Raw genomic sequence first — 27,646 nt, 5'->3', positions numbered from 1 at the left:
AATTATAAACAGAAAATGAACGTCATTTAAAAGAAAATAGGAATACTTCTTGCAAATATCAAATAAAAACCAATATATATATATATATATATATATATATATATATATATATATATATATATATATATATATATATATATATATATATATATGTATAAAAAAACGAAAATTCAAAAAAGAGTCATCGAAATTTAACTTTTTCTTAAATAGGTTTTTGAAAAATTCATTCAGTATAAGTTTTTGACAAAAATGATGCCCTTTTTTTACTCTATCAATATTTCAATTTTTGCTTTTGTTAAGGTTTTGTAGATAAGTATAGGCTACATCAGAAACGGCGATATCATATTTAACGGTATACATTCATACTAACAGGATTACACGTTTTTTTATTTTTTGTTTGAGGTTTGCTTTTTTTAAATGTTTTATTTTTGCTTCCAAGTGTTTTTCTTCTTTCTTCGTGCAGCCTTTTATTTTGAAGGAAACGGAAATGGGCGTTTCGTCCTGTTGGATATTTAGAGAGCGCTCTGTTAGCTTCGTGGCTAGGTCGGTTGTTAGTCGGTTGTTTTCTTGAAAGCGGTCCGGGGTTCCTCCTTGTCGGCGCTGAACTCCGCCACTGCCCAGTTGTCCATCGCCTTGCCACGCCCAGCGGCCCATAAAATACAGGTTTGATTTCTTTATTTGAACAGATTTAATGTCATCAGAATGCTGGCTATAACGTCACGTTTAGTGGCTGTCAGCCATGTCACTATATCAATCAATGATGCAGCTAACACACAGGAACTGTGTTTATTTTAGCAGCTATCTGCAATGCAATGAATTTAAACATATATTCACTATTTTGTCGTTTATCCGTTTAAGCAAAAAAAAAAAAAATTGCGGACGAAACTACGTTGACAAGACTGTTCTAAATATGTTCTACTAGCAAATTAAAGCGAAGATGTTCGGGCTTTTCCACTGTATGATTGCTAGCGTGTTAGCTATCTGCTTGTGTAGTGCTAGTAAAGGTAGCGAGCGGTTTTTATGTATTTTTCTGATATAGTCTTGCCTTAAGAATTCAGTTATTGTCCGTCCTAAGAATCTTGAGGTTATCATTATATGTTTGAGCCAAATGCAACAATTTAGACATTTTTAACCTGCGTGTTTTGGGCTAAGTTGTACAATTTGGAAACGTCACGGCCCAATTTCGTGAATGTTTTAGAAAAATGCATTATTATGGGATTTGGAACATACAACAATTTTGTTTAATGTGAAATTACTCTTATCTTTCCGCAACACATAAATCCCCATTAGACCACCAGTTTTTGTCAACTGAAGCCAGTTGCTGTAATTTTTATAGTGTTTGGTTCATTTCCCCCCTCAGATGGACCACCAGGACCAATCCTATATGTTTGCAAGCCTCACACGACCTCACTCGGAGCAGCTGCTGCAAGGCCTCCAGCTCTTGCGGCAGGACCATGAACTGTGTGACATTGTCCTACGTGTGGGCGATGCCAAGATCCATGCCCACAAAGTAGTGCTGGCCAGTATAAGTCCTTACTTCAAGGCCATGTTTACAGGTAATCTGTCTGAAAAGGAGACCTCTGAGGTGGAATTCCAGTGCATCGACGAGGCTGCTTTGCAGGTAATGTATGGCACAAGGAGACACTGGCAGCACCGATTAACGGCTATGGTGACGTATCTTTGTTTTACTCCCTCAGGCCATTGTGGAGTATGCTTACACCGGCACGGTGTTCATCTCCCAGGAAACGGTGGAATCACTACTACCTGCTGCAAATTTGCTGCAGGTGAAGCTCGTTTTAAAGGAGTGCTGCTCCTTTTTGGAAAGTCAGCTGGATGCTGGGAACTGTATAGGCATTTCTCGCTTTGCAGAGACGTATGGCTGTCACGACTTGTGCCTGGCCGCGACCAAGTTTATATGTGAAAACTTTGAGGAGGTTTGTCAGACAGAGGAATTCTTCGAACTGACGAGAGCCGAGCTGGACGAGATCGTGTCTAATGACTGTCTTAAAGTGGTCACAGAGGAGACTGTTTTCTACGCCCTGGAATCATGGATAAAATACGACATCACTGAAAGACAGCAGCACCTTTCTCAGTTGCTCCACTGCGTTCGCCTTCCACTTCTTAGCGTCAAATTCCTCACTCGACTGTATGAGGCAAACCACCTCATACGCGATGACCACGCATGCAAGCATCTTCTGAACGAGGCCCTGAAATACCACTTTATGCCTGAACACCGACTGTCCTATCAGACCGTGTTGTCGGCTCGACCCAGGTGTGCCCCGAAAGTGCTGCTAGCGATAGGAGGGAAAGCTGGACTGTTTGCCACCCTGGAAAGGTAATGATAGCAAAATGCAAAACCAAATTTGTTCTCGTATTCATCGTGTCTTTTAATATATTAATATCTTCTGCTTATTTTTCAGCATGGAAATGTATTTCCCCCAGACGGATTCATGGATTGGACTGGCTCCTCTTAGTGTTCCCCGATACGAGTTTGGAGTGGCAGTTCTGGACCACAAAGTGTACGTGGTGGGAGGCATTGCCACACACATGCGTCAGGGAATTAGCTTCAGGAGACACGAGAGCACAGTGGAAAGCTGGGACCCCGAGACAAACACTTGGTCCTCGGTGGAGCGTATGGCGGAGTGTCGCAGTACCCTCGGGGTGGTGGTTCTGGCCGGAGAACTCTACGCCCTGGGGGGATATGATGGCCAGTATTACCTTCAGTCGGTGGAGAAATACGTCCCAAAGCTGAAGGAGTGGCAACCTGTGGCACCCATGACAAAGTCCCGCAGCTGCTTTGCCACAGCTGTGTTGGATGGCATGATCTACGCGATTGGAGGTTACGGCCCTGCACACATGAACAGGTAATGCCATTGATATGAATATATATATATATATATATATATATTAGGCCTGCACAATATACCGCAAATTTATCGTTATCGCGACATCAAGCTGTGCAATATGCATACCGCAAGAGACGGGGAAAATCGCAATAATTGGTTACTTTGACCCATGTGCTATCTTAGGCACTTTAACATTGGGAGTTGGGTCATCTAGACCCACTAGACAGTGCACTGAACCTTTTTTCTTCAATGATTTGTGATCTTCACTGGTGTCCATGCATTACATGAAATCCGTCCACCTTTATCCACCTTTGTCATGGTAGGGAGAACATGTTAATGTAAGGGTGGGGTCATCCAAGATAGCACAAGGGTTAAATGTGCTAAAACAAACTCATGGCAGCTTGAAATAATGAATAAATGAAATAAATCCCTTTATGCATTTAACCAATTGGAAGGACCCGTTTACGCTGTTGATCAATCAGATGAGCCCTTTTATGTTTGACGTTTGCCTCCTATGTCGACAAGGGTCATTTGGAGTATAATTTTTATACTGTTGCATTGAAATGGAAATGATGTTTTTGGTTGGTTTGATATTTGTTTATATACCGCAAATTATATCGTTATCGCAATATTAATCACCAATATCGCATATCGCGAGCTTTCTATATATATATATATATATATATATATATATATATATATATATATATATATAGATATAGATATAGATATAGATATAGATATAGATATAGATATAGATATAGATAGATAGATGAGATTAAAAAATTTATTTATTTAACCACATATTACTTTCTGGTGTATTTTGAAATGCACACATAATGATTAATCAAAATGCAAAATACTGCTGGCTTTACAACTTCAAACTAAAAAGCAATGAGTTTCTCTTTTTTGATCCATTTTTTTTTTTTTAAACATTGTTTACTTACAGGTTAATTTAGTCATCTCTCCCTGAGATCCTTGATAACACAGTCCATTAAAAGATCAAGAAAACATGTTTTAGAATTCAACTTTGTTGTATTATGGAAGAAATAATGTAGTTTTAAGGATACGGATCCCCTAAAGGGCCATTGATGAAAAAAAAAAAAAAACTGGAGGAAATTTCTTTCTTTTGAAGTAAAGAAAAAAAAAAACTAACTGGTGCGCACCAGTTAGTTTCAGGTGACGTTATGACATTGTCAGTAATATTTCGTGTTTTCAGAAAGTTCACAAGGTCCATATCCTCAACTTTAGCCATTCTCAAGACAACTGTGGCTACTTGGTGCACAATGAGCAAGCAGGTCAACTATCTGATATCTTCCGATACTAACTGGGGCGCACCAGTTAGTTTTTTATTTTATTTTTTTACTTCAAAAAAAAATTTTTTTCCTCCCTTTTTTTTCTATCAATGGCCCTTTAGGGGCTCCGTATAAGGATGTAAAGGCACTCTGGTTTTCTTTCCCTAAATCATCTGTGGTTATGGCTTTTAGGCTGGAAAATGAAGGCCATGCTCACTGTTGGTGAGGTTGTTATGATGTGCCATTGTTGCCACGTTGGGGACATTTCTGCACAGTAACTGTTGTTTTCTTAAATGTGTCATGGGTCCAGGTTTATAGGAGGAAAGCTTCACTGGATCAAAATGATGCATAAAAGTCTTACACTGAGACTTAAGTCTTTACACTTTAGTCTAACCGGATAGACAAAGTTTAGTTTTTTCTAAGGACCTTGTAACCCATCTTGTCTCTCGGGGTCTAACTAGGTACTGAATAGAAATGGCAATCAAGCGAAGGATCTCGAGAGTTACTGAGAAAATGTCTTGGGGCCTTTTTATTAGGTGAGGAAGAATCGGAGCATTGGTGTGATAGCTGATGTTTTAGTAAGGGGGTGTTTGTCTGCATCGCTGTGATTCAGCAGAGGACTGCATCCCTGTGGCTGGTTTCCTTGACACCCACAGCCCTTCAGGAAAATGTGTTCGGACTGAAAATCTTGGGGGAGATTCTCATTCCCTGGTGTCTTGAGTGTTGTCGCTGGTGCTGCAAAAAATAATCCCAGACCACCTGTGCTCCTCTTCATTTGCAGAAAGTTTCTAAACTGGATTTAAAAGAATTATTGCCTGTATTTAAACCACAAGAAAATGCAGTCATTCTAATTCAAGAACGCCTAAGCCCACTCTTCAAGCTAACGCCCTGTTTGTTTTCCCTAAACCAGTTATTTCTCATTACTTGGATTACGTGTGCTCAGTTAATTAGACCTCTAAATCCAGCCAATCAGGGCAGAGATGGCTGGAAAACAAGCTTTTGAGCACCAGGATTGGACAGGCTACTATGAACAAACATTGTTACTTAAAGATGTTAAGTTAAAAACTGATTTAAAATTCAAAATAATCATGAAAGCAGAGCTTGGTGAACTGATGTTTCCAAATTATACTTATCTTTTGATTGCATTTCCTCTAATTTACACAGCGTGGAGCGCTATGACCCCAGCAAGGATGCCTGGGAAATGGTAGCCCCCATGGCAGACAAGAGGATCAACTTTGGAGTGGGGGTGATGCTTGGCTTCATATTTGTGGTTGGCGGACACAATGGAGTGTCCCACCTGTCCAGCATTGAGAGGTACGATCCTCACCAGAACCAGTGGACAGCTTGCAGACCAATGAATGAACCTCGCACCGGTGAGTCTATGATTCATAAGTAACCATTTGAGTCCACAATATAAAGACCCACTCTGATGAAAATGTACTTGAGGCATTTTTTACATGGTGGAGGATATACAAGGATATATATTGTACAAAATTGAGCTTAAAATTGTTTTCCTGAGTACCGTATTTTCCGGACTATAAGTCGCACTGGACTATAAGTCGCATTTTAACTTTCACAACCTTATTTGACACAATCATAGCAGACTGTTTATCTAATAATTTCACAGTAATTCTTTCTCTTACTTAATTATTTATTCCTTTCATGAAGCATCATTGGCCAACTAATACTCTGTTTTCATCCTGTATTTGTAGAAACTGTTTTCACTTTTATTGCATTTCTGAATCTATGAAATCATTGGAAAATAGAATATTATGTTGTTAGCCTTCAAGATCTTACTGTAAAAAAAAGTTTGCTGATTCTATGAGTCACTTAACATACTCTTAACACTTAACATACCTCATACAACAAATTGACCCAGAAACATCATCTCTGTTCCTCACAAATGAACATAACAGGAGGGTTAACAATGTATTTATTTCAATTTATTTCTAATATAAGTCGCTGCGGACTATAAGTCGCACCCCTTGCCAAACTATGAAAAAAAAGTGCGACTTATAGTCCGGAAAATACGGTAATTCTTTATTCAATTCGTTGGGAATCGGGAGCAGGTGAAAGAATGCTGTTGGATTGTATATGTGATGTAGAAAATGCTCTGGGCGGGTCTGGAGTGGACTCCTTGCTCTGTTCCATCCTGATGCATCCACTTGCAGACAAATTGATCCATGTACGTCTTTGTTTTCCTCGTCCGAGCTGGCAACTGTTTGCTCGCCATTTTTGATGCACCGGTAACGCTAGGCTCTGGGTGTGAGTAGCTGTAAGGTAGTGGGATAGTGTAAAACGGCTTAGTTACAGGTGACTGGAAGGGGGGCGGGGTTGCTCCATGCCAACTTTCTCTCCCACAACTCAGTTAATTTTTCTAATGAACCACTGCTGATCTGCAGAAACTATGGCCTAGAAATGACGAGATCATTATTAAAAGACCACTGGGAGCACTTTTACAATAAATCCAATGATGATCCCAATGGGTTTATTTTTCTTTTTGCCCTTGTCTTTGACCAGCAGAAACTAGTGGGTCAAGCTAATTTTCAACATCATTGTCTTGCAGGTGTGGGCTCAGCCATTGTGGACAACTTCCTGTATGTAGTAGGAGGCCACTCCGGGTCGTCCTACCTGAACACTGTCCAACGTTACGATCCCATCTCCGACAGTTGGTTGGACTCGAGTGGCATGATGTACTGCCGCTGTAACTTTGGTCTGACCGCCCTTTGACCCACAGAGATGCCAGCTAGGACTCGCTGAAGCTACTTGGACACAGTTACCTTGCCCTCGTCGTCTTCTCCTGTTTTCCCGCATTAATCCTCCAGGTGCAGATGAGTGGAGCTGCACGCGAAGGAGAACATGCCGTTACTTTCCGGATGGATGAATGTGCAGGGGACCACAGTCACTGCTTCAGAGATGACCAAAGGCACGAAGTCAAGAGCAGACGTTTGGGTGGGGAGCGGCCAACGTAGAGATGACCGCTCTTCTGCAGTCGAGTCGCGTCCCAGGGACTTGTGGGATTGTTCACGAAGTTTCTGTTGGCAGACACTTTAGTTGTCCGTCGTGTCGCGAACATCAGAGACGTCAAATGTCTCTGGTTTTTCTGCTGCAACCAGAACAGTTTGTTCAAAGTTTTTTGACAAACAGTTTGCTTGTGCATTAGTAGGAGTCTGCAGTTGTTGGCCATGCAGCGTGTTTGCTCAACAGGTACATGCATGTCAGATAGGACTGTTTACTTTGTGACACATTTGTGTGCAGAACTGAGGCTCAGATTGAGAAGTTTCTGCATCCAAATGACTGCTTCACCCAAAAAAGAAGCAATGTTTAAAGTCTTTATATTTTTCTCAAAAAAAAAGGGCTGCCTTTTCTTTTTATGTGTATATAATATAAATGAAGTATATAGAAAATAATATATCCTTTAGTGCATTGCCTGTGTGTTTTTTTTTTTTTTGCACTGAGTCATCAAGGTGTGCTCCAATGTGTGTAGTTTGATTCCCAGAGTCACTTTAGTTGTGAGATGCCACTCGTCGTGGCAATGTTCAGAAATTCTGTCTCCTGTCGCATCGGTCCAGTGTCGGTTACACTAAGTGGTGCTATATTTAGAATTCAGGATTCAGCTATTTGCATTGCTTCACATTTTTACTTCTGTTTGGCTGCTGCTACGTTAGACGTCCTTAATGCACAAAAACTACAAGGCTCCAGACAATGCAATAAAATAGTCTGTTGAAAGGGAAACTGTTCTTAAGTCAGCGATATGTTTTACTTTTTTTTTAATATCCTTTTTTATTTTCATTTATATACTTTTACTAAGCATTTGACTTCCCAATTGGAGAAACAGAGTTTTGTGCCCTAATGTGGCAGTCTTGCTTTTCTGTGGTAACTGATCACAGCTTTGTGTTAAGTGCCAAACTTTTTTTTTTTTTGATATACTTTTAAAGCATTAAAACTGAACAGGATCTTCATGTGCCACATTTAAAACGGCTTCTTTTCATTCTCAAAGCGAACTTCTTAGCATTTCTCGTTTCCGTGTGCTGGTGTGGATGCAGAAGCACTGTGCGAGCCAACTTGCCGCCGTCACGACTCCTGTGTGTTTTGGACATTAGTCTCGGTGACTGGAAGCTCATTGAGGGTGTTGCTGTGCAGACTGTTGCTCCACTTGGTGACACAAAAATGCACAGCTGTAGCAGAAAGCCTGAACAGAAGGCGGCGTGTGCGTTGCTCAGTCTCTGTGTTGCTTCGTCCACCAGGGTTTGCACAAAGGTGGAACCTTTAAGCTGGCTCTGGGTTGCACTTACTCTTTGATACACATTGTAATTTGTTTGTACGTTGGAAGCTAATGGCATTTAGATGATGCAATAATACTTGTGTTCTCCATGTTTGTGTCTTTCAAGGCCAAGGCGTCTCATTATTGCTGTTACACAACTCGATGTGGCATGTTGGCTAATAATGTGGACATGTGACTCCAAATGGTACCACTTTTTTTTGTGTGTGCTGCATGTCAGTCCCTCTTTACGTGGCATGTTGTCTTTGATTTGTTTTTTTTTGCATACTTTAAAATTGTAGCTACCACCATAAACTTTGTAAACATGCCCCCCCCCTTTCCATCCCTGTTTTAAATCACGAAAAGCTGCGTTTGCCTCTAGCTAAAGTCAGCTTGTTGATCACTATTTTTCTGTAGGATCTGTTTTAATCAGATCAAAAGAAACGATCCTTCAAATGTCATTTTGTGTTAAAATCCCATTTTGTCCAAAGTTGTTTTTTTCAGCACTGATCACGCAGGCGTAATGATGTGCTGGCGTTCATGTACCATGTTGTGACAAAGTACAATTTCAGCAAAAGAGAATCTGCAAAAGAATAAGTTTATTTTTAATTATTTGTTGTCACCGCCACTCTCACCAAAGTGCTTGTATACAAAAACCTGGTATGCAATGAGCCGCCCGTTTACGTTCCAATTGGGGTGAACTCCCTTGATCCTCCGCTACTTTTTGCATTTCTCCATTGTGTGTCTGGAATGAGGTTGGCCTTTTCTTTCCTGTGGAAAAATGCTGGAAGTATGTACAAACATTCTAAAGATGTAGCCGATCACATTTGAGGACATTTTCCATACATCTCAGCCAGTTTTTGTGGTGCAGTTGTACCCAGTTTAAAAAAATAAAATAAATGCTTGCCTTAAGGTACTCTGGCGTTCTGAATCTCTTCTCACAATTCCACATACACAACATGAAACTGTATATGTCAAATTATTTATTTGCATTTTAAGAGAAAAACTGGGGACAAAAATAGTTCTGATTCAGACTTAACAGCAAAATACATCCAAGCTTTCTATGCCACAGGCACTATTTGGTGATCGAGGTCAAATACATTTTATAAAATAGCAGAGAGTCTGTTGATCTAGAACTTCCATTCACATAGATGCAGCATGCTTCATCTTTAGAATCAGACATCAACCTTTAGTTTGAGACAAAATTGAAACATTTCTAGATTTTAGGAATTTTACACAAAAGGCTCAAAATAATTTCATCATCTAAGTAGGTGTTAGCTAAACGGTTAGGGATTTTTTTAATCCATAAAGCAGAGTAAATAGAAAAAGCACCACTGTATATATGTGTATGTATAAGAGAGGATGTTTTTTTTTTTGCACTTCTTGATGCGGTGAAGTAAATTCCCAAAGGAACTTTGAAAATGTTCTCTATTGATCAAAGCAGATCAAAGTCTTTTCTGGTAGCTGCTTTGAAGGAATATCAAAATACTTTTAACAGACATAATCTATAGAACTATTATAGTCCATTATGTTCTCGGATTACAGTCCAAGAAGGAAACTAACTTCCATGCAGTGCAGTCCATCTGTTTTGCAACTGAAACAGGAATCACTAAGGTTTGTGAAAACTCACAATAAAAATGGGGGGACATCGCTGTTAAAGAATTGTATTACCAAGATTTAAGCCAGAGAAGTCCCAGAAGAAGGTGATACACCCTTGAGCTTGATGAGGATTTAGCTCATCTATCCTGGGACTGGAAGGTTTTCATTTCTGCGAGGCGCGAACGTAGACCAGAGAGGACAGCAGCAGTAGCTCAGGCGGCCTGTGTAGCAGGATTAGATTGTCACTTCTCAGACCGTCGTAGTGCATCCAGCAACCATCTATCTGAAAGGCTGCAGAGTAGTGATGCTCCTCTTTGTTGAAGAGTGTGGCGCCCTCTAGCAGGTACCTGTGGAAAACACATCCTGTCGTAATTTCTGGCATAAAGCAGCAGATGACACCTGGATGATACTCTGCAACAAATGATAGTTTTTAAATTTTAAAAGGTTTCCTAATGTGTAAGAGGGTGAAAGTAACTAAATATAAAGGATTAAAACTGGTGACATAAGTGTGTTAATTGAACTGAAGAATATATTGAAGATCTAAGAAACAATTTAATTAAAAAAAGCGGTTGCATTAAATCATTTTTGTCACTGGTGAGTGAGAGGGACAAAAATTCCCTAAAAGTGAAACTAAGTAAAAGTTGGCTACGTATGGATGAGAAAAATTCTAGCATATTTACAAATTTATGAACAAATAAACATTTTAGGAAGTATTGCTACTTTTTGTAAAAATAAAGAAAAAGAAAAAAAGGGATTGAAAAATAAAAAACAAGTGTATATTTGACAAGTTTTAGTCCGGAAAATTACATTTGGTGCCAGATTTGCAAGAATTGTAAGCTTAAAATGGATATTTTAGTGTTATCTGTGCGTTTTTAACATGCTGTTGGGCTATTTTTCTGATTATGACGCACATTTATAAAGAAGATTAAGCTTAAAATTGCATTTTTGAGTTTTTCTTTATTCAGATTGTTGGGAGCAAATAAAAAAATGCTGTTTGAAAATGAGCTGATCTTAAATGGAGCAAATACACTGGGCGGGTCACAAGCTTCCTGGTCTGCTCCTTTCTGATGCATCCACTGGCAGACAAAGAGATCCACGAACATCTTCTTTTTCCTTCGTTTGAGTTCAATATTGCTAGTGTCTAAACAGATGGGTGACGGGAAGAGGGGGCAGGGTTGCTCTGGGATAACAGTCCTGCCCACAACTCATTTTGTGGAGAATTTCTCACAAACTACTTCCGCTCTGTTGAAACTATGTCCTAGGAAAAAAAAGCCTTTTTGATTTTGGCTAAAAATGGTAATACAATAATAACTAAAAGAACGCAGTTCAACAGTTCAAAAGATGGATAACAGGAGTGGGAACTTTAAATGTTTAAAGTAAGATGAGATTCTTCCTACCTGTGCTGACAAAGAACCAGGTGGTATGGAACATACGACAGATCCTCTGACCTCCACTGCTGCATGTTGAGAATAACAAAGGGTGGAGGACCATGGCAGAATACCCTGTGAGAAAACTCCCTTAAGCCATCACACCTGTTTGGAAATATGAAAAATAAAAACACATCAGGAAAATTTAATAGAAAGACTGAAGGAAAATGCCTCCTAAAGTTGTCCTTTGGGTGTCTCACCCTTTTTCAGTGCAGAGGAGGAGCTTGGGGCTGAAGAACTCATCCACAGCGGACTGAATGGGATCTCTGTGTGGGAGCTCGTGAGGAGGGCTGATGGAGAAAAACAAGTTACAACTTTAGGGTTTATGGATCTTCATAAGCCAAAGATGCTGGTAGGACAAAGCAACGCAGCCCTCGCCTGATGTTGATGGTAGTTTTGGTGATGTTTTGAAAGCGAGTTGGACAGCTCCAGTTGGTGCACAGGCTCTGCTGCATGGTGGACATGAGGTTCTCCAGGTTCTCTGTGAAGTTCTGGTGCTCATTCCCAAACAGGTCGATCTCCAGTGCCGTCTGGTGGATCTCTGAGCGATACTGTCTCTTGGACATCCTGTTCCAGATCCACAGCATCTTCACTGTGGTGTAGTCACAGGAGTCCATCAAGTACAGAAAACGTTCAATGAACTGCTTGCCGAGAAAAACAGCCAGCTCCCTGTGGAAACCCCGGTTGTCCCGGAGAATCACATATAGGATCATGAGGAAGCCGTCGATGGTGCACGTGTTCTTCAGCTGGATTTCCACGCACAGGGGGATGCAGGACACGGCCTTCCGTCCTGCCCTGATGGTGAAGACGCCGCCCCACGGGAGCACAGGCCTCCAGAAAGAGCGGTCCTGTTCTTCATTGTTGTTTATGGAGGCACGTATCTCCTCGAAAAGGGTTTTAGTTCTAAAAAAATAAAAACAAGCAATTCAGTAAGCTTAAAGTACGTTATTTCAATTGGGGCTATTGCTAATTTACACAAGGAGGGCGCTACCGCTCAAACGTAAACACTAACACGTTGGTCACGTAGGCTAAACTAGCAAAGCGAGAAATGCGGAAAAGTAAATGAAAATGAGAAGCTCAAGTCCAAAAGCATGCATGTTTCGATAGTCCAGCAGATGGGTATAGTTTACCTTTCGAAATGGAGATTGTTGTCTGTCGTAGAAAATCGCGAGAAGTCCCCGTTGTCGATCAAAACACTGAATCTATTCTCCATAGTTTGTCGTGTTTCGTCATGTCTTCAGTCGGAGATTAAAGCCACAAATAAGGACCCTGCATTGATTTTACTCGTATTTTCTAGATCAGTAATTGATATTAAGAGGAAAAAAGAAACGATACACTGACCTATATAAACAAATAGACGTATGTTTTGGGATATTTACGTCAACCGTGTGCAATTACGGCACTGCCCTCTAACGATTTCCCGCAGGATTACACCAGAAGCTCCGCCCACACTTGATTTCCTGTATCAAGGCCTGGGCCCACCAGGCAGGGGATTGGTCAACTGCTCGAAGGAGCGTGGAAAACGAAGTAGATAATTGGCTGAAACAAAGTTAATCCCACCTTTGTCTTCAGCGTTCATTGGTGAAGGCAGCTTCCTCCGTTAGCCGTATTCCTGAACCTTCTACGCTCTTTTCTCAGCAGTGACCCATGTTAAAACAAGGGGGATTGCGTAACAATTTTAAATCTAATCTGAATCGAGTTGAGTTTCTAAACTAAGCGCCACACGGTCACCACGCTGTTCACTTTTGGAACACTTCCCTCAACACCACCACTTTAGCAAAGATCAAGCGAGAATGTCAGCTAAAATTCTCAGCGGAAAAGAAGTTTCGGCGTAAGTATTTATTTTGCACATTTATGAATGCTAGTTAAATATTAAAATATCCTAAACTGCCAAACATGATCTTAACCGATTAACTAAATTGCAAAGTGCAGTATTCGAGATAAATCTTAAAGTAAACACCTGCTTCAAGGGTTTTGATAGTTTGTGTATTATTTCCCCTACTCCCCTTATGAAAAGAACTAACAGTAAATATGTAATGCATGACTTGCACGAGGAGCATGTGGGCTCTGTCTGTAAAGCATGGTATTTATGCTCTTTTTATTTGTAAATGTGCATATTTGCTTTACTTTAGCACTAACAAAACCACAGAAACATTTGTAGTTTGTGAGTTTTATGAAAAATATGAAAGCACTGATGATAGAAATTCTGCAGCATTGTCTGTGTAACATTTGTGATGGGAAGCAAAAGGCTTTCTCCTTGGTCACTGACCTCGAGGGTAGGGGCTAACAAAAGTCCATGGACTCCAATCTGACATCCAACCTATGAACTGTAAAGATTTTTCTTTAAAAGTTGCAAAAAGCAAAATGGCAAAGTCTGTGCAAAGACTAAAAAAATGTTGTTTTACTTTTTGAGTCAGATTGTTGTGCCTTTTTATCTACAGAAGCATGTAGGACACTAGTGGCATGTGCTGGTCACAAGACATGACCACCTGCAGCCTGTTAACTTCTGCTCACAGCTCTCATTAGGATAATTCTATAATAATAATACACATTAGTCCTCTTACATTAAGCCAAAACTCTGGGACACAACCCTGCTTTATGATCTGTGTTTATAGCACTGCTGTTTCATCACAGAACTCTTTTATCAGCCGTCACTGATTAGGATCCTTGTGTTTTTTTAATCCATTGTTAATGTTTCATTAAAAAAAGTGCATTTGAAAAAGCAAATGATCACAACGAAGGTCAGTAATTGCAAATTTTAGAAGTCAAATGATGCAGAACAACCCCAAGATCCTGGTTTTCAAAAGTATTTTGTAGATATTTTGCATTTAAAACACAACTGTAACCCAATTGGATGTATAAATTACTAAGAACAACTGTCCTCTTTTTTTTTTAAATAAACGGCAAAAATAGGCAGAAGGTCAAAATTCACAGATTCACAACAAATAGCTGAAAGTTAAAGGAATGGCCACATCTCAGACCTTGATTAGTTTTTCTGGGTTTTTAAGGAAACCTTTGGCTCTGCTGCAGATTTTTTCCTTCCTCAGTTCAGTATTCAGACTTGTCTTCAGAACATTAAACAAAGATAAAGACATTGATTATAGCTGAAGGCAAACCTTCTTAACTCTGTTTTTGTCACTTTTGCAATCAGGATTGAATGCAGGAGAGTGAAAAATCATTACAAGTTGCACAACAAAACAGTTAGATGGCATTGCATTGATGGTAAAACAATTTGTGTTTTTTGATGAGGCAGAAGATGTTGGAATCTCTTCTTGTCATATTGCATAAAAATGTCATATGTGTGCCCAAAAGCTAAACTGTTTTTTTTTTCCAGGCAAGTGAGAGGTCAGCTGAAGAAGGATGTGGAGCAAATGAAACTCAAAGATCCAAACTTCAGACCCGGTCTGGTAGTTTTACAGGTAAACAGGAAATCATTGCTATTTCTTTCATTCTCTTTTAACAGTAAAAACGCATTTTTACAATAAGTCTGCCTTCTTATGGCTTTTCATTGGGAGCAGTTTAAAGGTAAGAGACTGAATTAATAATTTGTGTTAGAGCATGAGTACACAGTGTGTAAAGGGCCTATATCATGCAAAATCAACTTTTTAGTATATTGTCATATATATATGGATATAGTTTACTCTGAAAGGCTTCAGAATAGCATGATATTAGCCCTTTAAAGGTTCTGTTGAAGGACATACAGATACAGAGGCTGTTCTCCTTTAACTTAAGCACACTGGGTCAATATATCTGTCTGTGCAGGTTGGTGATCGGGAGGATTCGAACCTGTACATCAGCATGAAGCTGAAAGCTGCAGCAGAGGTATGTCCCACTATTATTGGTTATGTTACTGTTTAACTATCCTGACAGTTGTATACATTCACTTATAATTGTGGCCATAAAAATCTGAAAAATTACATCAAGGTGGTTAAAAAGGACAAATTTTAATATGTACAACTACGCCCACTGTGTTAATTATATGTCTGCGCCTGAACTCTTTCTTTGCAGATTGGAATCAATGCAACACATATGAGACTCCCAAAGACCGCGACAGAGGAGGAGGTGAGGTGTTTTGGCACACTGGTACTGCATGAATATTCTCACATAGTGGCAGATATTATTTGAAAAGTTTGGCAGTTTTTTTTGTCAAAACCAGACCAGCAGTGCTTATTTGTCTTGAAGTTGTCCAAATCCTCTTTCTTGAAACATTTCACCACTAATCCAAGTGGCTTCATCAGACTGATAATGACGCTTCATGATGAAGGGATGAAGCCATTTGGATGACTGGCGGAGCATTTAAAGAAAGAAGATTTGAAGCCCAGATGCCACGACTCAACTTCAAGACGTTACCTGGTCGAATGAGAGCCCCAATCCCACCGTGTTTTTTGTTTGTCGAGAGTTTAGATGAAAACGTTATCTGATATCATTCCATTGAAAACAACTTTTTAGTAATAAATGTTAAACCGTGAACTAGTTTTTTTTCTTATAAATAACCAGGAAATAACTCTATTAGCTGCATTATTTGATCAAACCTGATTTTTAGCAGGAAAGCTAAAATTAAAAAATTTAAAAGGTCCCTATTTAAGTGGGAAAATCCTTGTTTATGCTCTTATTGTGAAGTTTTTAATAACTACAACTTAAAACATGAGAGGGATGAAATGCTTCAACTGTATTTACTCTAAATCTTTTAGACTTCCTAAAGAGTTCATTTTTTAAGGAAGAAAGAATCCTTAGTGGGTTTGTAAAATGCTTTACTATTTACAACTGTAGTCACTTGTCTTGGTTTTATCATTTATATGGGAGAAGCAATATTTTTGTTTCTATTTCCCTTCACTTTTGTTCTCTGTGGTTTAACAAAACAAAAATCTTAATGTTTTTGTTGAAAATAAATTTCCAAGACCTTCACACTGTAAATTCAATTCAATTCAATTTTATTTGTATAGCCCAAAATCACAACAACAGTCGTCTCGATGGGCTTCGAAGTGAAACATGAAATCAAAAGGATCACGAATACAAAGAGTTCAATAGAAAAATACTAAAATGAACTAACAAACTGACTAAGCTATACTGGCATCCCTGCCCTTAGACCCCCCTTCGCGGTAAGGAAAAACTCCCCCAAAAAAACGGATTCCGGAAAAAATGAAGAAACCTCAGGGGTGCCCACATGAAGGAGGGATCCTCCCCCAAGACGGACAGGCGATTTACCAGAACTCTTAGAGAAGAATTAACTTATCTAAATCTACAACTACATATATAAAAGTCCAGCAGACGAGCTTCATCCAGCCGTGGTTGTGGGGACAGTCAAAGGGGCGACGAGCCGGAGACAGGAACCACAGCCAGGTGTAGGAGCAGGAGCAGAGACGAGGTACTCGGTCAGGTACAGAGCAGAGACGAGCCAGAGATGAGCCAGTGACAGGATCCACAGCCAGGTGTAGGAGCGGGAGCAAAGGTGAGGTAAACGGTCAGGAACTGGAGCACGGATGAAACAACTGGAGTCTGGAAGCACTCCCACTCCCCAGGAGGGGAGAGGAAAAGAGGGACAATACATGAATCGCACTGTACCAAACAGAGGCATGGAGAACTAAATGATAAATTATGATCAAGAATAGAGGAGAGGAAGGGTAGAAGTAGAAAAGAAAAGAGGACAGAACCCCGGAGCACCATAGTTACCCCAGCTTCAACTTCTAGCAGCCTTTTAAAAGAAATAGTTATTATTAAGTTTAATTTAAACAAATTAACATTAAGTTAAATAATCTCTGAATACTAATTAGTCTGACAATAAGCCTGTCCAAAGAGGAATGTTTTCAGTCTAACTTTGAATGTAGAAACTGAGTCGGCCTCTCTTACATGAGCTGGGAGTTTATTCCATAAGACAGGGGCTTGGTGACTAAACGCTCTACCTCCAACCGTACTTTTACTAATTCTAGGAACCACAAGCAGTCCTGCATTTTGCGAGCGAAGTGTTCTCATTGGATGGTAAAGGACTATGAGGTCCTTAATATAGGACAGGGCCATTCCATGTAAGGCCTTATAGGTTAACAGGAGGATTTTGAACTTGATTCTGGAATCAACTGGGAGCCAATGGAGCGAAACTAACACAGGAGTGATGTGATCTCTTCTGCTGGTTCCAGCTAACAATCTAGCTGCTGTGTTCTGAACAAGCTGGAGACTTCTTAAGAAAGTGTAAAGAAAGTGTATTTTATAGTAACATTTTTAGCCCCGTAGAATTGCGCTTTTATTGTGGAAAGTCGGTTATCTGTCCAATCAGAATGTGCCGAGAAGAAAGGAATCCGTTTTGAGGAGAGTGTGTGTTTGTCTGTAGGTGCTCCACGCCATCACAGAAGTGAACGAGAACTCCTCCATCCATGGCCTCATCGTGCAGCTGCCCTTAGATTCAATCAACAAGATTGACACAGAGAAGGTGACCAACGCTGTGGCTCCAGAGAAAGACGTAGACGGGTAGGACCCGACTTTAACTTGCAGGAATTTAAAAATAATGGATTTCCCCCTAATTTTTTAAAACCCTTGTGTCTTTTTGGAGTCATTTTACTTGACTCTTGGAAATTTCTAGACTCTCATTTAGGTGGTCATGATTTTCTCTTCACAGACTGACCAGCATTAATGCAGGGAAGTTGTCACGGGGGGATCTCGGTGAATGCTTCATCCCCTGCACTCCAAACGGTTGCATGGAACTGATCAGGCAAACAGGTGACATCAACCTTCTGAACACCTTGAAACTGTCATTTTCGGGTAGAACGGCTGAGCTTGCTGCTTAATAATGTTTGGGTTTTGTGCTGACTGTCTGCACAGGTGTGACCGTGGCAGGAAAGAGGGCGGTCGTGATCGGTCGCAGTAAGATTGTCGGCGCACCGATGCACGATTTGCTGCTGTGGAACCACGCCACCGTCACCACCTGCCACTCAAAAACAGCTGATCTTCCTGAAGAGGTCAATTTCAGTTACAATCCACCTGATTCAGAGCAAATCCAGACGTTTTACAGCCGCCATTACAAAAACGTAAACGAAGCGCTCTAAATACGAAGTACATTACAGAAATTGGATTAAAATCTTTTGTAACATGGTAAACGGCGTATACATGTACAGTGATCCCTCGCTATAACGCGGTTTACTTTTCACGGTTTCGCTACTTCACGGATTTGCATCGTGCATTGTGTTCTGCATTCTGATTGGCTAAAAAGTCACTCCACTTCTTCTCTACCTGTGCGTCAATAACGTTGCAGTTTAATATGTACACATACGTAAAACAGCTTGCCAAATTTACATTACGTACGTGCAAATTCCTTTGCAATTTCGAGTTTCTCCAAAACCCATAGAAAAAAGAGCGACAACAACTGCCAATCGATATGTTCTTCCCCCGAACAAACACAGCTGCACCGCGGGCTTCAAAAGAAGAAAACACTGCAGAGTGGAGTCAGGATGCAGCGGCTCAGTCTGAAGAGCAGTGAAATACACCTGAGTCACTATTTGTCCAACTGTACTTTGTATTTTATTCATAATCATTTTAAATTTTCTCCCGTTTAATCCAATTACTCGGCTCGCGGTGGGCGGGGCTAATCTCCGCGATTTGAAGCCTTCTGTTCACATCGATGATTAAAATTATTATTTGACAGTACAGTACAGAGTTATTTGTTGAAAAAAACGTTTCAAAAGTACTTCTATTTGTGAAACAAATGCTTGAGCCTGTAAAATGGTCTGTTCTTTCTTTTCAATGTATAATAGAGTATTTAATTGTATAATAATTGTAAAAAAAAAATAGAGGTTTCTACTTCACGGATTTTGCCTATCACGGGGTCTTTTTTGAACGTAACCCCTGCGAAAAACAAGGGTTTACTGCTTTCTACCTACCTCAAAGGCCCAAAGGGCTTTCCAGTCACAAACCCAGTCACACACACATTCACACACTTGTGGCAGCTCCGATGCCAAACACTGGCGCCAACTTTCCACCAGAGGCAAGGTGGGTTCGGTGTCTTGCCCAAAGACACTTTGACACATTGGTGGACAAGGCGGGAATCGAACCTGCAATCTTCTGCAGCTGCTGCAGCTAAACACACATTGGAAGGAAACCTTTGCTGCTTCCCCGTGGCTGCTTTTCACTTTCTTCGATGTCTGTGTTCCTGTCCAGGTGGGTAAAGCAGACATCCTGGTCGTCGGCATTGGAAAAGCAGAGATGGTGAAAGGAGAGTGGATCAAAAAGGGAGCGGTGGTCATTGATTGTGGTATCAACCACGTTCCAGGTATCAGTGCAGTCAAGTGGTCAGAACTTAACTGATAAATGCTTTTGATGATGGAGTTGTGTTGTTGAGCTATTGTGATTCTCTGTTCCAGATGAAAGCAAAGCCAGCGGAAAGAGGGTGGTGGGAGACGTCCACTTTGACTCAGCCAAGGAGCACGCGAGCTTCATCACACCAGTACCTGGGGGAGTGGGACCTATGACTGTTGCCATGCTGATGGCGGTGAGATCCTTTTATCCAGCTGCTTTCACCTTTGACCAGAGGTTTCATTGATCAAAATATCTTACTGTAAAACAGCTTAGGCTTCTTATCTTTAATATCCACTGTACCAACAAATTTATTTTTTGCTAAGCTACATTTGATTTGTTGAAAGAAGAGGGAAAATACTGTTTGTCTTTAGAACACCGTTCTGAGTGCAAAACGATTCCTGGACAGCCATCAGCCTGGAAAATGGAACATTTCTTACACCAAGCTTCATTTCCAAAAGCCAGTGCCAAGGTCAGTGCTCTTCAGAAAACGGAAAAGGTAGTTAACAAGAAGTTTAGATTACTTCTAAAGACCCACTCTGATTATCTTGTTGAATTATTTTAAAAGCACCCAGAGTGGCCTTTTAATATAGATTATGCCTTGTTTAAGCCAAAATTTAAAAAGCTGTAATTTTCTAGGACATCGTTTTTTTGCAGAGCGGCAGGAGTTCTTTAGAAATTTGCCTCTAAGGTGTATAAAGATATACTCAGAAATGCAATTTTTATGTTAAATTTCTTTATATACACTATATTACGTACCAAAAGTATTGGCTCACCCATCTAAATGATCAGAATCAGGAGTCCTAATCACTTGGCCTGACCACATGTGTATAAAATCAAGCACTCAGGCAGGTCCCTTTGGCTCTTCACAACATGACTGTGTACCAGAGCACAAAGCAAGGTCCATAAAGACATGGATGACAGTCTGGTCTGGATGAACTTGACTGGCCTGCACAGAGTCAAGTTCTTTTGGGATGAATTAGAGTGGAGATGGAGAGCCAGTCCTTCTACACCAACATCAGTGCGTGACCTAACCAATGTTCTTTTGGAAGAATGGTCAAAAATTCCTACAGACTTCTCAACCTTGTACACAGCCTCCCCAGAAGAGCTGAAGCTGTAATCCCTGCAAAAGGTGGACTGACATCATATTGAACTCTATGGGTTAGGAATGGGTGGGTCTTTAGTTCGTATGTGAGTTTAGGAAGGTGAGCCAAAACTTTTAGTAATATAGTCTATTTAGTGTATGTCCTCTATTACCTGAAAATTGCCACAAAAACATGTTAAAAAGACCCAAAATACAATTATCATTGGAGTGGGACGTTGAACAGTTTATTGAACAGTTTCTTTTGGACACGTTTGTGAAATGTGATTAATTAGGAAAAAGGTGAAAATGGAAATGACCAAAATGACTCTTGCTCATGTGAAAGATTTTGGTGGTGACTTTATTCCCCACAGTGACATCGTGATCTCTCGCTCCTGCATTCCAAAAATAATTGACCGTCTAGCCAGGGAGGTGGGGCTGCTCTCAGATGAGGTGGAGCTCTATGGCAAGACCAAAGCCAAGGTCCAGCTCAGCATCATGGAGCGGCTGAAGTCTCAGCCGGATGGCAAATACGTGGTGGTCACCGGGTGTGTTCCCTTCAGTTTTACTGATAAAAGTGATCTCTTTGCCAAAATTGTGTTTCATGGTTTTGACCTGTGCAAATGTATCTTTGGGACTGACGTAGATTTTCTCTCGGCAGCATTACTCCCACCCCTCTTGGGGAGGGGAAGAGCACCACCACCATCGGCCTGGTCCAGGCCATGGGGGCACACATGAAGCTCAATGTGTTCGCCTGTGTCCGGCAGCCCTCTCAGGGACCCACATTTGGCATTAAGGGTATGTGTTGGACCAGTGGGACCACTTTACTGTCCACGGGACAGTTGGTACTGGGCCACAGGAAAAAAAAACACATCCTACAGTATTTTTCTTTTCTTTTGTTAATAATCTGATTGTGAAGGAACTTCGTTCTTGACGTATGTCAAGTCGTTCGGTCATCTGTCGAAAATCCATGTGAAACGTTCTTAAAGCAGCTGTACCCACTGCTAAATGGAAACCCCTAAGCGAGCAAAGTTAACACAAAACAAACTTATTTGGACATTTTTTGCAGGAAAGAGTCAGGGAGGAAACATAAGAAGAGCCTTTGACTTTAAAGAAAAACAAAATCTGTATTTTACAGACAAAAAACAGGAGTCTTTGCTCCAAATGTGGATTTATTGTGACAGTTGTTCCTGTACACCAGGGGTGTCAAACTCATTTTCCACATCAGCATAGTAGTTGTCTTCAAAGGGCCAGATATAACTTATACATGTAACTAAATGTAATGAAAAATAAATGTAACTACTCCTTAATGTTAAATAACTCATTTATTTATTTATTATAACTTTTTAAAGTGACAATTACAGTTGCATAGAAAACATATGTTTGCTTGTTACTTTAGCATAAATCCTTTTAAATTTGATTCTGACAGGTGAGGTTATAAGGACAGTGTTTAAGTCTTAATGTATAGTTACCCAATCCAATATTTCAAGTCCAATTACCCCAAGATATGAATAAATGCACACCAATTTGTATTTTAAGAAATTACAAACTTTCATGCTCTTGCGGGCCACATAAAATCACATGGCGAGCCACATTTGGCCCGCGGGCCTTGAGTTTGACACATGTGCCGTACACTATAATAATAATGCATAATATTCAGCAGCCAGGTGTCTGTCTAATGTTACGAGGGTGCTGCTAACAAAGTTACTCAAATGAGGGATTCGTGTTTGTGACATATGTTTTTATATTTATCTGTCCTTAAAAGCCGGACGAGGCGGAAGTTGGCTTCTGATTTTGTAGCTTTTACTATAACATTCATGGGTTAAGGGAAAATTTTTATCACAGTCTAATGGTTCCTACACAAGGTCTGTTGCTGCAGATATTTTTCAAAGGAAAAAGATCTACTTTACCTGTCAAAAGTTGAGGTAAACGGAAGGCTTAAAAAAAAAAATCTGATGCCCACTGTAGCCTTGTACAGGCCAGTCCGTTAAAATATTGTCTGAAAATAAACCGGTCTGTTGCCTGAAAAAGGATAAACCTAACAAGGAGTGCAGATTGTCATTCTCTGGGTGTAATTCTTTTCCTCACCAACAGGTGGTGCTGCAGGTGGTGGTTATTCTCAAGTTATCCCAATGGAGGAGGTATTGCAGTGTTGTTGCTAAGCAGTTCTCTTTTTGAGCAAATGGCCGCGCCTGTTTCTGATGAGTTTTTTTATTCCTGTCTAGTTTAACCTTCATCTCACGGGTGACATTCATGCCATCACAGCTGCCAACAACTTGGTAGCTGCTGCCATTGATGCTCGCATGTTTCACGAGTTCACACAATCAGATAAGGTCAATTCTGTTTGCATTTAAATTAAAAAATATTTTTTTTTGTGGCAAAAAATGTTTATAATAGTCTTTTCTCATGTCTGTGCCTGTAGGCTTTGTATAACCGCTTGGTTCCGCTCAGTGGAGGAGAGAGAAAGTTCTCACCAGTTCAGATCAACAGGCTTAAAGTACGCAGTGAACACTTTAAAATGCCATCTAAATTAATTCAGTTTTACAGACAGATTAGGGTTTAAATTTGCTTTGTATTTCCTTTTAGAAACTGGGTATCGACAAGACGGATCCTTCCACCCTCACAGATGATGAGCTCAGCCGCTTTTCCCGCCTGGACATCGATCCAGCCTCCGTTACCTGGCAAAGGGGTACGAGGAGGTGCATTTTTTTCCCCTGTAATTTCAAATGCTATGGAGAACGCATACAGTTCCCCTTCAAGCACAAAAATCGTTGGGCTTTTTTGTGTCTCACTGCAGTTTTGGACACCAACGATCGATTCTTGAGGAAGATCACTATTGGCCAGTCTCCAACTGAGAAAGGATACACAAGAGAGGTCAGATTATTCAAAAGAGGGGCTGCAGTAGAACAAATGCAACAAAAAAAACAGCTGAAAATTTGTTCAAAAGTAATGTAATGGTCCTTTCATGACACTGAGTTTGTTTTTTTCTGATTTCTACCCCAGGCTCAGTTTGATATCACAGTGGCCAGTGAGATCATGGCGGTCCTGGCCCTCACCAGCAGCCTGAAGGACATGCGGCAGCGCCTGGCTAAGATGGTCGTAGCCACCAGCCGCAGCGGAGAGCCGATCACCACGGAAGACCTGGTTAGTCCAGCGTCACGAAAAGCCTCTCTACCAAGCAAAACGAGGTGTCTGATCAATGACAGCTTTCCCCTGCAGGGTGTGAGTGGAGCTCTAACGGTGCTGATGAAAGATGCCATCAAACCAAACCTGATGCAGACGTTGGAGGTGGGTTACACGTATTACACTCTGCTCGTGCTGCGCTGTTATTTTGACGTAATGACTCCTCCAGGATGTTTATGGTAATCATCTTAACCTGTAGGGAACACCAGTGTTTGTTCATGCGGGCCCTTTTGCCAACATCGCCCATGGAAACTCTTCCATTCTGGCTGATAAAATTGCGTTGAAGCTGGTTGGACCAGACGGTTTTGTAGGTAAAGATGACTCTAAACGCCTTATGCGTTTTTGGGCAAAGCCTTGACTTTGTATTCAATGTTTTTGTCTCACCCCAGTGACGGAAGCTGGTTTCGGTGCTGATATCGGCATGGAAAAGTTCTTTAACATCAAGTGCCGCTACTCGGGCCTGAGGCCTCATGTAGTGGTGCTGGTGGCCACGGTGCGAGCTCTGAAGATGCACGGCGGAGGACCGACGGTGAGATTTTGCCTCAGCAATCAAACAAAAACGTTGATGCCCGTAAATAAAAATGAAATTAGGAATGATTGTGGAAACATTTTTATGAACTAATGTAATTTGTGTCCTTAGGTGGCTGCTGGGATGCCGCTGCCAAAAGAATATATAGAGGAGGTAATAAAGTTGGTCTGCAGGGGTTCTAGTTAAAACCTCCTATGGCTTGTTAGATTTTGCAAAAAGGAAAAAAAAATCCCTAAAATTAAGACATAGAAAAACATTTCTAGGGATGCTCAGTTGTAGCAAATCTGAACTAATTCAAGTCTGCAGACATGAATTAGTGAGGAAGTGAGGCGTAACGTTTTGAAGTCTGTGTGTGTTTAACTGAATAAACACCACGTTTATGTCTGCATGCAGAACCTGGAGCTGCTGAAGAACGGCTGCAGCAACATGAGGAAGCAAATCGAAAATGCAAAGCACTTTGGCGTGCCCGTGGTGGTGGCTGTCAATGCTTTTAAGTGAGTCACAGTTGTTTACTTAAGACAGCCAAAAAAAGATTAAAGAAAATTGTCCAAAAAAATGGGGGTAAATTAACTTTTAGTAATTTTTTTTTCCTTTTCCCAGGACTGATACGGAGGCTGAGCTAGACTTAATTTGCAACGTGGCGAAAGCTGCTGGAGCCTTTGACGCTGTGCACTGTTCCCACTGGGCGGAGGGTGGAGCCGGTGCTGTGGCCCTTGGTCAGGCCGTCCAGAAAGCCAGTGAGGCTCCCAGCAACTTCAAATTCCTCTACGACTTGGATGTATGGACTTCAAACATAGTAGTCATTCGCCGTCTTCATTTTGTCCCCTGAACCATCTGCTTTCCTCCTCAGCTCTCAATCGCTGACAAAATCCGAATAATTGCTCAGAAGATCTATGGAGCTGATGACATTGAGCTTCTCCCAGAGGCCCAGCGTAAGGTGGAGCTCTACACCAAACAGGTGCATCCATGTTGACGTTTCATTCATAGTTGAGCCTGTTTGTCATGTCTTTTTAGCTTAGCATCACCTTCTCTTTCTGGCCTCAGGGGTTTGGAAAACTTCCAATCTGCATGGCAAAGACGCACTTGTCTCTTTCTCACGAGGCGGACAAGAAGGGCGTACCGACCGGTTTTGTCCTGCCGATCCGAGACATCCGAGCCAGCGTGGGCGCTGGCTTCCTCTACCCTTTAGTCGGAACTGTAAGAGCTCATGGAGGAAGCTTGTACAAAGATGCTTTACATTTGCTGTCAAACCAAAACACAACTTTCTATTCTGCATTAATGCACATTTGTCAAACACGGAAATCAACACAATTCAGGTTTTGAATTTGTAGATCATTTGGAGATCATTTTTCTCTGAAGCCATGCCGTTAATTTTTTATGGAATGTATTATTAGTTTGTCACATTTAGGACTTGTGCCTGTCATTTGATGTAATGCTGGGGGGAAAAAAGCACCAACAGGGTGAATCACATCACAGACAGCAGTTGGCTGAAGTCCACACACTCTCTAGTTCTAAAAATATTTGACACGTGTTGGGAAAATATGTATTTGTTATGGGATTAAAACAAAGTTTCCCAAGTTATAACATGTTTTCTGTGTTTCTTGGTGTTTAGATGCCCACCATCCCTGGCCTGCCCACTCGACCTTGTTTCTACGACATCGACCTGGACCCTGAGACCGAGCAGGTCAACGGGCTTTTCTGAGCACGACGACGAAGCCCTTTAATGAAGAGAGCAAAGGCACACGTGGAATACAGACCAAGTCTGCGGACATCCTCCCCTTAGATTTCCTAGTTCCTCAAAAAGCTTAGGAGTTCTCCTTACTGCTATGAGTTTTGTTGGACTTGAACAAATATTAATTAAAACCGCCCTGAATCTTTTAGATTCTAGCCGGCTTTGTTACTTTTATTTGGCTTTAAGTGTAGAGGGGATGGGCTGATCGTCAACGGTTACCAGGGTAGACATAATCATAGTTTGCTACCTGTAATTACTAGTCTGACTTTTATTTGTGTCTCTAATAAAAAGTTTTGACATTCTTCTTACACATTCTTACACCACATTCAGAACCACAAAAACAGTTGTTTAAGCTCTTTAATGTTGTTTTTTTCCCCTGAGCGCTACCACATCTGGAGCATTATATGTTGGGGGAAAAAAAGAAAAAACATAATGTTGGAACAGAAGTCTGAGACTGTACTTCACCAAAATGTAATTTTGATTAAATATAGTTCTATTAAAATGCTTTGTACTGAACACTACATTTTACTTACATTTTTAAAATTGCTTAACATTTTTGTTGATTTTGTTGTGTTGAAATGGTTAACTTCTTTTGTGTGAATCAGACTTTGTTTCTATTGATCTTTCAGAAATGACCCAAAAAATGATTTTTAATAAATGGCTTCAAATAAGATCATTTTGTTTGCACATTTTTCTTGCAGCTTAAAAAGTTAAGCCAAGATTTAGACAGATTAAAATATGATTGTAATTTGATGTATCAGAAGGTTAAAGAGCAGTCTTGACATTATGTCCATACAGATTTCTGTTTGGTTTCAACTTGATATAAAGTTAAACATAAAGGGGTTTTTTATTTGAACAATTTATTAAAAGATCAGCTTAAAAAACTTAAATTAATATAATCCCTGTGGCAAAGTCAGTTTCAATTTACACAGATGTATAGTAAAAACTTAAATGTTTAGCACATTTTCACCTTGTTTGTATATAAATTAATTTGACAGATTGGAGACTTAAACGTGGACATTTGATATAAGCAAAGGCAGAATATTTTTCTGTTTATACAGCTAAATAAAGTTTTTTAGTAAATGTAATAAAGCACATGTTGACATGTAACTTCATTTATAAACATGGATTGTAAGATCTCAAAAGAGTTCAGGATAAAACCTGTAAGTTTATGCTGTTAGTGTAAAATTTGTAAATCTGCAGTAGTTTAATCAACCGGAACAATGAAGGATTTCTTGTTATTTAGACTTTCGAAGAGCACCCACCCACACCCAAGGTGTGGGTGGAGTAACTCATTTGACCCTACATTACCTTATGTAAACGGTAAAAAAAACAAAAAAAAACTAAGACTTATGCAAAACTGGAAAAACCTGCATCAGTGAGGCAGATGTTATGCTATTTTTAATGGTGACTTGT

General features: G+C 40.4%; 3 protein-coding genes across 3 annotated transcripts; 2 read left to right on the top strand and 1 right to left on the bottom strand.

Annotated features, from left to right (window-relative positions):
• Positions 1 to 456: 456 nt before the first annotated feature.
• klhl28 (kelch like family member 28) lies at positions 457 to 9,318 on the top strand. The gene is made up of 6 exons (XM_023951299.1): positions 457 to 663; positions 1,361 to 1,621; positions 1,698 to 2,335; positions 2,421 to 2,864; positions 5,306 to 5,514; positions 6,708 to 9,318. Exons 2-6 carry the CDS (start codon positions 1,361 to 1,363, stop codon positions 6,869 to 6,871), a joined length of 1,716 nt encoding a protein of 571 aa, XP_023807067.1. The 5' UTR covers positions 457 to 663; the 3' UTR covers positions 6,872 to 9,318.
• Positions 9,319 to 9,365: 47 nt separating this feature from the next.
• c22h14orf28 (chromosome 22 C14orf28 homolog) lies at positions 9,366 to 12,864 on the bottom strand. Its single transcript, XM_004082364.4, has 5 exons — positions 12,559 to 12,864; positions 11,807 to 12,331; positions 11,629 to 11,718; positions 11,399 to 11,533; positions 9,366 to 10,348 (listed from the first exon to the last, which is right to left on the bottom strand). The coding sequence occupies exons 1-5, from the start codon at positions 12,639 to 12,641 to the stop codon at positions 10,165 to 10,167; spliced, it is 1,017 nt and encodes a 338-aa protein (XP_004082412.1). The 5' UTR covers positions 12,642 to 12,864; the 3' UTR covers positions 9,366 to 10,164.
• A 236-nt stretch (positions 12,865 to 13,100) lies between these two features.
• Positions 13,101 to 26,903, top strand: LOC101174548 (C-1-tetrahydrofolate synthase, cytoplasmic). The gene is made up of 27 exons (XM_004082363.4): positions 13,101 to 13,259; positions 14,763 to 14,847; positions 15,191 to 15,250; positions 15,437 to 15,490; positions 17,751 to 17,887; positions 18,036 to 18,136; positions 18,239 to 18,375; positions 19,571 to 19,682; positions 19,774 to 19,901; positions 20,080 to 20,177; positions 21,161 to 21,334; positions 21,448 to 21,584; positions 22,881 to 22,927; positions 23,012 to 23,119; positions 23,209 to 23,283; positions 23,373 to 23,475; positions 23,584 to 23,660; positions 23,790 to 23,930; positions 24,006 to 24,074; positions 24,169 to 24,280; positions 24,359 to 24,498; positions 24,610 to 24,651; positions 24,892 to 24,992; positions 25,099 to 25,276; positions 25,349 to 25,456; positions 25,543 to 25,695; positions 26,111 to 26,903. Exons 1-27 carry the CDS (start codon positions 13,222 to 13,224, stop codon positions 26,198 to 26,200), a joined length of 2,805 nt encoding a protein of 934 aa, XP_004082411.1. The 5' UTR covers positions 13,101 to 13,221; the 3' UTR covers positions 26,201 to 26,903.
• The last annotated feature ends 743 nt before the right edge of the window (positions 26,904 to 27,646 follow it).

Source organism: Oryzias latipes, chromosome 22 (assembly GCF_002234675.1).
Source record: "Oryzias latipes chromosome 22, ASM223467v1".
NCBI lineage: Eukaryota > Metazoa > Chordata > Actinopteri > Beloniformes > Adrianichthyidae > Oryzias > Oryzias latipes.
The sequence above is the reverse complement of the archived record's forward strand: the minus strand, read 5'-3'. Positions and strand labels throughout refer to the sequence as shown.

Excerpts from the sequence above, each read along its gene's own strand:
- klhl28 (XM_023951299.1), top strand. The coding sequence starts at position 1,361 with ATGGACCACCAGGACCAATCCTATATGTTTGCAAGCCTCACACGACCT. Across the intron at positions 2,336-2,420 it reads CTGTTTGCCACCCTGGAAAG|CATGGAAATGTATTTCCCCC; the intron begins GTAATGATAGCA and ends CTTATTTTTCAG. Across the intron at positions 2,865-5,305 it reads GGCCCTGCACACATGAACAG|CGTGGAGCGCTATGACCCCA; the intron begins GTAATGCCATTG and ends TAATTTACACAG.
- c22h14orf28 (XM_004082364.4), bottom strand. The coding sequence starts at position 12,641 with ATGGAGAATAGATTCAGTGTTTTGATCGACAACGGGGACTTCTCGCGA. Across the intron at positions 12,332-12,558 it reads AACAATCTCCATTTCGAAAG|AACTAAAACCCTTTTCGAGG; the intron begins GTAAACTATACC and ends TTATTTTTTTAG. Across the intron at positions 10,349-11,398 it reads CTGGTTCTTTGTCAGCACAG|GTACCTGCTAGAGGGCGCCA; the intron begins GTAGGAAGAATC and ends TGTTTTCCACAG.
- LOC101174548 (XM_004082363.4), top strand. The coding sequence starts at position 13,222 with ATGTCAGCTAAAATTCTCAGCGGAAAAGAAGTTTCGGC. Across the intron at positions 21,585-22,880 it reads ACCCACATTTGGCATTAAGG|GTGGTGCTGCAGGTGGTGGT; the intron begins GTATGTGTTGGA and ends CCTCACCAACAG. Across the intron at positions 24,652-24,891 it reads CAAAAGAATATATAGAGGAG|AACCTGGAGCTGCTGAAGAA; the intron begins GTAATAAAGTTG and ends GTCTGCATGCAG.